The sequence below is a fragment of the Mus caroli genome, unplaced genomic scaffold, assembly GCF_978045245.1.
Source record: "Mus caroli unplaced genomic scaffold, Mus_caroli_1 scaffold_2, whole genome shotgun sequence".
In the NCBI taxonomy this organism is placed as follows: domain Eukaryota; kingdom Metazoa; phylum Chordata; class Mammalia; order Rodentia; family Muridae; genus Mus; species Mus caroli.
The window spans coordinates 36,866,837-36,877,157 of NW_028227257.1; the positions used below are offsets into that span (position 1 = coordinate 36,866,837).

Here is a 10,321-nt window from a genome sequence, read left to right on the forward strand (position 1 = left end):
TTCATTTTTTAAATAATCTATTTATTTATTTTGATGAAGGGTCTCATGAACAGCTAACACTTGTCTTGAACTTGCAGTAATCCTCCTGCCTCTGCCCCCACAATGCTGGAATTATACGCAGGCAGTACCAAGCCTGAGACCCTTCCTTGAGAGTCATCCAGTATGGAGACTAGATATTAACCATCTTTAAGAATGAAAAAAGCAAATGTTACATTGCAGGCAGCAATTTTATTTCCTGTTTTTCTAGACAACAGTAAGCAGCTGCTATCACATGGCCACTAATACTGTGCGATCCCTACTCCATCCAGCAGAGCACTGCACTTTGGACAGAAGCAAGTGTCCTGTTTACTCACAGCAGGGCGATCATTTTACTATTAACATGCTGCTCACTGGCTGCTGCAGTCTGCTCCCTTCAACTTCTGTATGTATCATTAGCTGCTCCAAAATAACCTAAACCCCATTACTGAGTTTCTTACATTTTCAGGTTTGTACAAAAATAAGTGTTTGATGATAGGACAATAAACCAGTAAACAGAATACAAATAAAAGTTTATTGTACAAAATTAAGGCTCCGTATTTCATAGTTCAGCAAAACTAAAAAAAAATTAGGTGACTCTTCTCCCAAAACTTCACCTTCACTTGCAACCATTTAAAATGACTTGACCGAATGTGATCAAAACAAACACTATAAATAATACCAAGTCCTTCCAAACTGGCATCGCATGTTACTTCTTGGCATAGGTAATCTTCATGGCATGGGACGGTGTAATCTTAAAGCCCTGCAGAGCATCTCTGGCAGCTCCAGCCTGCCCATCATTCTCAAATTCTACAAACGCAATGTCATGTCTCCCCGGTACCAAGCGAACTTCCTTGAATCCAGGGAACCTAGGAAAAACAAAAGCAATAAATACAGGTAAATGTATACATAACTTTGTTGAAGTAACTTCCTGCTACTGGTCTAGGAAAAATAATCACATCCAACCAAGAATGTGAAGTAGGATAGAGGCACTTGACATAAAAGTTTACCATGAAGGGACTCCAAGAGTCCATGCTAATTCCACAAATTCCACTTCTGTCAAATGTCAGAGGTTTCCTGTTTTATCATTAGATAACTCCAACAGAGGACATCTAGCTCTTTAGATTGTAAGCCTGAGACTGGCTTCAATCCATGATCCATCCCAGACTAAATCAATGACCCTGCAGAGAACGAGTGTTGTGGAGTGACAAATGAACTCAGTGGGTACAAGTGCTATCTGTCCTTTTCTGAGGCTCCTACCAACACACCTGTTTAGTTTACAACAACAACAACAACAACAACAACAACTTACTGGTTGAACAGCATGGATAACATCATCTCATTTGTCTCCTCTGGTAAGTTATTAAGAAATAGGATATAATTTGGAGGATAATCAGGGACCTATTGAAACAAAAGACAAAGTTAACCTGTGAATATAAATTGCACTGCAAGGTATATGGTTGTAAAAACATGAAAGAGAGCTCCATGGCAGCTCACACGGACCTGGGAAACCTTAACACACAGAAAGAAAGCTGAGAACAACAGCACAGAGATACAGCTAGAAAACCAACAACAGGGGAGAGCAGCACTCGTCAGGACACCCCAAATCTGCAAGGTTTTGATTCTGGGAAAACAGCATTTACAGATGAAACACCTGTAGGTCAGTCATGACTGCAGAATTCTGTCATCTGGAATACAGAATTGAAAAACTAGAAAAGGCAGCACGCCTCCTTACCTGGTCACTCTACTTAGCTTACACCCCAGTGTGTGATTCCTGGCATCACTCTTACTATCAGAGAATGAGAAAATTTACAACTAAAGCATTACTACTGAGGACCAACACCTGCTGACATTTACTCTCTCTCTGTGTGTATGTGTGTGTGAGTTAGTGTGCACAAATGCACACAGTAAATGGTATGTGTTGTATCTGCTTAACTAAAACAAGCAGAATGCTAGGTATTAAGTCATGTCCTGGGTACCCCATCCTGAGACTACAGGGAGTAAGTATATCAAGGATTTCTATATAGGAAAACACTCTGGCTACTTGCTAGTATCAAGGACGGATAAGGTCAAGTACAGAAAGCAGTTAATAACAACTTAAGAAAGAGAATCAAGTGCTGGCATTTGCGAACTGACTGCAAGTTCTGAAAGAGTTCAAAGAACAGAAAGAAAGCTTGGAAGAAAATGTAAATGGTCAGGTATAGTAATAATATCTGTAATCTCAGCACTCAGGAAGTTGAGACAGGAGGATTGAGAGTTTTCAGTGTATTGTCAAGACTGTCTCAGTGGGGCTGAAGGACGCTGGGCAACTCAGTAATACAACACTTGTCTGGCCTAGGTCAGCCAGGCCCAAAGCAACAAAGGGAGAAAAAAAATCAAAAGCACATAACTCTAATATTTATAACTTTCTCAGTGATACAGAGGTGTGGGTCATGTCAGACTCTATAATTTAGACTATATTCAAAGCAGGGAATGTAATAACTGAGGCTGAACTGGGGAAAAGGAAGCAAGGCTAACTGCAAGCACTGTTGCCCACCGTGAATATGAGAAAGACAGGGCAGTGCATCAGCCGGATGGAAACAGGCTCAGCAGTACTCTGACCGACTGTCTGCAACCCTGACACACCTCCGCTCAGCCCTCACACTTTCTGCCTTGTCACCAACTCATGGGAAACAAGCAGGCAGGCCGGGTTTTGTTTTCTTGTCTTAAGGAAACTTACATGTTTTGAAGAGTGAGTTTCTTAAAATGACAAGCAATTATGTCCTGCAAATGGAATTACTTGTTTTTGGAGACATGCATATGATTTTATATTGCGATAATGTTTATGACCTTAAAGTGAGCACTGTGGAGGAAAACATTACCTGAGGATTTGGTGCTGCAGTTCCTTGGGTATTAGCTGCATTTGGTGTTCCCTACAAAAAAGGTATTGAGATTAAGAAATGGTTAAATTTCCATCCTGCTAGAAAAGCAATAAACATAACAGAAAACATAAAAGTAACTGTAAAAGATCTCTTATTCCATTTAAGATTCTAAGTCTTAACTCCTCAGTCGTCAGTTATTCCTGAACTGTCCATCCCTCAACTCTACAGACCACATCATAAAACTGTTGCATTTCTTTTTGAGACGCAGTCGTACTATGTAGTTCAGATGTTCTGGAATTCACTATGTAGACCAGGCTACCTGCTCCTACCTCCTGAGAACTGTGCATCACCACATGCTGCTTTAAAGTTTAAACTTTCGGAGATGCAGTGACCAAGTGTGCTGTGAGGCTGAACCAGGAGGGTTACATGTGAGGATAGACTCCATCTAGGCTGTAAGAACTGAGACCTTATCTCAAAAAAAAAAAAAAAAAAAAAAAAAAAAAAAAAAAAAAATTGTGGACAAAAGGAAGTCTTGCTTTTTTAAAAACAAACTCCACATAAGCATTACAAAGAGTCAAATTGATTTAAATAATTTTTAATCCAGAAGTAACTACTTATTTTTTAATTTATTTTTTTATTAGGTATTTTCCTCGTTTACATTTTCAATGCTATCCCAAAAGTCCCCCATACCCACCCCCCCATCCCCTATCCACCCACTCCCCCTTTTTGGCCCTGGGGTTCCCCTGTACTGGGGCATATAAAGTTTGCAAGTCCAATGGGCCTCTCTTTGCAGTGATGGCTGACTAGGCCATCTTTTGATAATTTCACTTTTATTAGAGATTTCAAATGTTGCCTCTTTAATTGTTCAAAGAAGCTCTGAGTAGAACACTCATGATGAAGAGATTATGGACGATTTACAGGCAGATTTTAAGAAAAAAGTCAATAGGTATGTCTTATAGAAAAATGTCATAAAACAGTATGCAAATCAGAATAAAACTGTTTACTACAAATCTCTGATATTCTAAATTGTTAAGTATAAATACTAGACTTTTAAACATTTAATTACCACAGCCTCTTAAAACTTCCTTTTTAAACACATATATGTGCAATAAATACAATCCTCAAAGAGCATGCCTCACACACACACACACACACACACACACACACACACACACACACACACACAGACATGGGGACACAAACACACATCTCTGCATGTGCACTGCTATCTCACCTGACCAGGCTTCTTGTTTGCAGCCGCTGCAGCCTGTTCCATGGTTTTAGCTTTCTTCTTTTCCTTTTTCTTTTCCTTGTCAGCGAAAGTACCACGCATTTTAGATATTATATCAGAATCTGTTTTTGCATACTGAATTCTCTGTTTCAATTACAGAAAAACAATTTAGTTCATTGTTGAAGGCTGTTTAAACTAGTTGTTAACCCTTTAAATCCCAGTACATAAATACTCTGCAAACCAATTTTAAACATACCTCTAAGGAAATTGTTGCAATAAATTAGTAAAAATAAATTGTGGCCTACGACTCACAATAAGGCAAGAGTCCACCCAACCGTCTTTATTAAAGGACAATCAAGGGTGGCCTGGGTGGCTCCGATCTACAACCTAAGCACTCAAAAGGCCAAGTCAAGAATATCACACATCAGAAGCTACAGAGTCCAGTCTGAAATACTTAGGCAATCACATATAAAGCCCCAAGTTCAATTCCTGCCACTATCACAAAAACAAACAACTGACAGCAACCAGACAGATTTCATGTCCAGCTTTCATGTGGTAAGAACAAGGCCAAGAAGCTATATTACTACTTTTTTGCCTTATTAACTACAGAAACTTATCAATGAGTCACAAAAGGTCCAATGTGTCAATCAGCTATGGAAAGTATCATGGTATTTGTTACTTCCAGTGACTAAAATCCTGAGGTCTGTAAATGACTTTCCTTTGAACTTATCATTTTCAAATTATTCATTATTCATAATTTCATTAATTCAGTAACTTAAATGGTAAAGTGGCTTGAAAGGAAATAGGAAATAGAGATACTGGCTGCTATGACTGGGCTTGGTCTTCCTATACCAGACAGAGTCAGCAAGATGAGGCCAGTGAGCACTAAAACACACTGACCTATGCTAATGCTTTATTAAGTATATTGCACAACCCAACAGCCCAGTGAGTATCTAAGCGTGCAGATTCTGAAACAGCAGGTGTAGGTAAAGCTTCAGACGCTATGCTTTTAGTGAGCACAAAGGGAATGATGACCAGCTTTGAGGAATGGGCCTTAGACAGACTAATAAATTTGCCACATGACTAAATTCACCACTGGTGAAATGGCCGAATATTTCTGCCAATAAACTGTGATTACCTAGGGTATAGCTGTCTGCAAACTGTAATTTCAATTCAACCAAGCACATCCCTGGAGCTCAAAGAGTCAACATTTCTCTGATGACATCAAATCACAATAATCCTATAAAGTATTTCTATTCCAATACTACTGATCTTGGTCTGAAGAGAAGGCAAAACATTTTCTTGTAGTGTGAACAGAAGGCAAGGATCTCTCAAAACCAAAAGGGATTCTTTCTTTCCCCTCTTTCAGCTAGGAAAGAATACACCAGGGGAAGAAGAGGAAAGCAGGCTAGACCTAGTCTTCTACTGCAGCAGATGCCACATAGCTCTGTCAACCTTCCCCTCATTCTAATAGACAAGACCACTCAGAAGAATTCAGTTCTCTTAGTCTTCAATCTTGTCCGTGACCTGAACAGACCTCGGGTAACGGACTTGTCTGACTTTATAACAGTCACCTAAGAAAGTATCTGAGTTCAACAACAGCTCTTACCAGGATGTAATGCAGCCTGTCCAGGGACAATTGGCACTATCTAGAGACACTGCTAGCTGAGGGGCTTTTAGTATCTAGTGGGCAGAGGCCCAGGAATTACACTAAACACCCTGGTGAATAGCAAAGGTTCCCAAATTGCCATTACTAAGAAATTCTGGTCCAAATTCCCAGGTAAAATAATTCATCCCTTAAAAATAGCAAAGAACAAGAGTTACATTTATCCCAAAACGCTCATGACAGAAGCCTCAGGACAATAGTTCTACTATACTGAGGTAATTTTGTTTTGAGTTAGAAACTGAAGCAATTTCTGCTCCCTTCTGATCTAATGTAAAAGCACCTAAATACAAGTAAGGCGGCTCATAAGAATCTTGTTCATCCTGTCCAGATGCTGGAGATCTGGCAGCTCCTGCTAACCTTCCTCAAGGCAGACAGAGAACAGACCTCTACAATACTTTCAGTGTAAAATTAGACCAATGCACATTTCCCATTGATTTCAAAAAGTGAGTTGGCAGAATGAGGCTAGTGCCAAACACAACAAACATTTCCTCCCTTCTTGTATCCAGCTAAGCAGGCATATACCAACTTGCCATTTCAATTCAGTCAAATTGTCTAAAATCCTATGCTCCAAGCACATGAGATCTAGACCATGTAAACACTTCACCTTCCTGACACCTGGGAACAGCGTGGTACAGCACAAGGGTCCAGACTGCTAGAGGGTTGGCTGGAGCACACCCACACCCACACCCACTCTCTTGCGTATGCACTGCTTTCCCTGATTTTCTTGCTCAGAGAAGAGCATCTGGCTAGTGAGGCCTGTGATCTACCTGACCGTATTAGAAAGTATGTTCCCTCCCAGCATATAAAAAGCATGATGATGTTTTAAGATTAGTGTCCAAGTGCTGATGCTGCCACTGGCTACAGGAATAAACCCTAAATGAACAAGATTAGCCTCAGGCCCAATCTTTCTCCATGGCATGCAGAGGCTAGACCAGAAGGCAAAATCCAGATCATGACCTGTTTTTGTGCAGCCTACGACTTAATAATTATTTGAACACAAATTTAAAAGGTTAAAAACACATAAATGAAACAATTAGTATCAGAAACTTTATGTGTGTGAAAGCTTGAAGTGTCTACCTAGTCCTCTGGAGTTTCTGCTGATCCCCAGCTTAAGCCAAAGATTCAACTTGCTCATATTGTAGTGGTGGTGGGCATGACAGAGGGACGAAATCTACCAATGGCAGAACCAGAATGAGGATTCAGATCTTCTAAACCATGGGCCTTGGCTTTCCCGAGACCTTGCTACATAATATCCCCCAAATTTCTCTAAACAAACAAAACCAAAAAGCAATAGCTCAGAATTAACTGTACACTTAAGAAAGTCCACTGTAGCATCCAATAATGAGTAAAGCAAAAATAACAGCGCTAGCTCACCATTGGTTTGCCATAAAACGGAAATCCTTGTAACTGTCTCAAAGCATTTGTGGATGAACCCAGTTCCTTAAATATAACAAAAGCCTGTCCCCTCATCTTCATGGTCTTTAAAGCCACAATATCTACCACGTGTCCAAACTGAGAAAAAAGGGCATACAGGGATCTCTTCAATTCTGTTCAAATAAGAAAGAAAACATTTGTGAAGGAAACAATGATTAATTTCTTCATAAAATAACAATAACCATCTCTACCATTCATTTATTTATAGTGATCTAACAAAAAACCACACTAGTCCCATTGGCTAACCAATTTAAACAATTATTTGAAACCACTTGTAAGCTAACTTTAATACACACACACACACACACACACACACACACACACACTGTAGCTGTCTTCAAACACACCAGAAGAGGGCATCAGATCCCATTACAGATGGTTGTGAGCCACCATGTGGCTGCTTGGATTTGAACTCAGGACCTCTGGAAGAGCAGTCAGTGCTCTTAACCACTGAGCCACCTCTCCAGCCCCCCCCCCCCCCATGAGTTAAAACAATTCAAAGCACTTCAATCCCTGCATATTCTTATATTAAAAAACCTTAAAGGTGTGTAAAAATGGGATAAACCATTGTTGAGCACCAAGATGACTAGAGAAGACATTGAGACCATTCTTAAGATACAACAAATAATCACAGTTTGGTTGTGGAAAAGTATTTTTAAAAGAACATACCTTCTTTTTTAATTTTGTCATTCATGTTGTTGATATAAATCGTGTGATTTGGTCTGATATCCATGCTTGGGTAGAGCCCTTCCAATAGCCTAAAAGAAATAATAAATAATCTGTTATTAGCAAGGAGGGTTAAATCATGCAGGTGTACAGCATGACACAACTCTTAGTCACCCCGCCCTACCTCCCACAGCCATCTCTTTGAGTCAAATGGAAAACAGCTCTTAAGATCAAACCTTGGAAGGACAATAGCAAGGTTCTACAAATTGGTAGAATCTGTCAATACATAGGCAGATTTAAAAACATATTATTCAAGGTTATATACTTCTTTTTTCCCCCGGTTAAATGATACTGTCCTTTCATCTACATAATGACATAACTTTTGAAAGTATATTTATTAATTCTTTGAGAATGTCATGTGTTTTGATCATATTCACCAGAAAATGGTTTTTCAGTAAAATGATTTGAACATTTTGTGAAAGATCAGTAAACATGCACCTAGTTTTAAAAAGTCATTGTAATAAAACAATACAAATTAAGGCACAGTTCATAGATGCACTTATGAATGTATTGATTTAAACGATTAGTGTGTGTGTGTGTGTGTGTGTGTGTGTGTTTGTTTACCTGTGCCGTCGTGTATGGTGAGGTCAGAGAACGACCTCTCAGGGGCTTTCACTTCTGTCTCTTTCCCACTATGTGAGTCTCAAGAGTGGTCAAGGTTGGCAAAAAGCAAGATGGCCTGCTACAGCCCTCAAATCTATTTATGTATCCAGGGTGTGTATAGATAGATAGATAGATAGATAGATAGATAGATAGATAGATAGATAGATAGAAACCAATGCCGGACAGGTGGGTAGACAGACAGATGACTGATTGATTGATAGGAGGTGATTCAGAGGACACTTTAGAAAGACAGTTCAGAGCTCAGATTCTTGTATCAATAAGATACGGATTTAAGTTCTGTTTATGACTTTACAACCTACTTCAATGGGGGGGGGGGGGCAAGTTCCTTAATGTCTCAAGTCCCCAGCTACAAATTATGGCTATTAACAGCACCTATAAAATGGAGCCTATAAAATTATGAGACAGATATGTGTCAGTCTGCACCAGTTAGCATCTACAGTTACTATTTATTATCGATAGCTATTACTCGTTAAAGGACGCACGTGTCTTAACGTCACACAACAAGCTGCTCTGAACAACAGACTGTTACTTATAGGAAGGGCCTGTACTATGTAGGCAACGGATAATAGGTAACGTTTCTCAAAGGCTTGCCTCTCTACATGGGAACCTGGAGAAGGGCTGGGGTCTCAAGAGAAGGACAAGAGCACAGGCTCTGGCATTAGCTCCCGTGGGCTGATATAATAGCACCAGAAATCCAAAGGCTGCTGGGGAGAAGAGGCCGAGAGTGCACAGTGAACGGCACACCCTGCTCCCCCAAGCAAGTCACGGGCCATTCTCTCCCCCTGGGCTAATTCCTATGTGTCCGCTTGAGCCTCTTTACACACCGGCCAATCCACCCAACACCAGGGTCCTCTGATGTTAAAAAAACCAACCATCCGGCAGAGAACAGGCTGCGACGCCGGGCCTCGTTCCGCCAGCCCTGGGGTCGCCGTCCCTTCCTCCTATACGTCCGCGGACCGAGCAACCGACGACACCTTCGCCCTCGCCGGCTCAATTACCGCGGACGGGGCGGATCCCGCCAAACCCCGACACCAGCCACAGCGAAGAAGAACCGGAGAGACTCACCTGAAGCCGGCGCGGTCCGCTTGAAACCAATGCCGGAAGAACTTCCCCGCGCCGGAAGAGGGCGGCCACACTCCTCAATCGAACTCAGAGAAGTCGAAGAGTCGAGCACCGATTCAATCGAGACCTCCTTGACCCGGCGTTCCGCGGCGGAATCTTTCTGCGCACGCGCATTCCTGTGGTATAGGAAGTTTGTGCAAAGTGGGAGAACTAGAAGGGATCAAATTAGGACCCGGGAACCAACCTGTGGAGGCAGAGGAGGGAAGGGTAGGGGGTCGTTTCCCTTACTGCGACTTTGAAACTTCCCAACTATAGGATATGATACAATTTTACAGAAGCCTGTCTCCAGCCGCAAGTTAGTCAAGCCTTACTTTGGTTTCTTGTCAACTTGGCTTAACACCTTTGTCAATCTATAGTTGTCAATCTCCAGGAGTCTGAAAGAACACTCCAGCCAGCACTCTATAGATTACGTCTTAGATGCAATCCTAGTCTTCGACCCCTGAACAAAGAGAATTTGTGAGTCGTTGATGGTACTCTCACCAGGCTTCAGGAGCGAGCAAACTAAAGAGCCTAAACTCACTTAGACACAGTTAACTCCCGTCCACTCTCCCACCCTCTCCTTTTCTCACAAAATGCCTGGATTTTTCTAGGCTAAAAATTGGGGTAAGGACCAAATTGGTTGATTTTACCAGCTTGAGGTTT

The 10,321-nt window shown here is 41.1% G+C and overlaps 1 protein-coding gene across 2 annotated transcripts; it reads right to left on the reverse strand.

Annotated features, from left to right (window-relative positions):
• Positions 1-536: 536 nt before the first annotated feature.
• On the reverse strand, positions 537-9,704 carry Snrpb2 (small nuclear ribonucleoprotein polypeptide B2). Of its 2 annotated transcripts, none has more exons than XM_021153446.3 (7): positions 9,623-9,704; positions 7,877-7,965; positions 7,148-7,320; positions 4,111-4,251; positions 2,877-2,927; positions 1,328-1,416; positions 537-884 (listed from the first exon to the last, which is right to left on the reverse strand). In XM_021153446.3, exons 2-7 carry the CDS (start codon positions 7,938-7,940, stop codon positions 725-727), a joined length of 678 nt encoding a protein of 225 aa, XP_021009105.1. In that variant the 5' UTR covers positions 7,941-7,965; positions 9,623-9,704; the 3' UTR covers positions 537-724. The 2 variants fall into 2 exon arrangements, with proteins under 2 accessions (XP_021009105.1, XP_029330537.1); XM_029474677.2 differs by lacking the exon at positions 9,623-9,704 and adding an exon at positions 9,430-9,572.
• Positions 9,705-10,321: the final 617 nt, after the last annotated feature.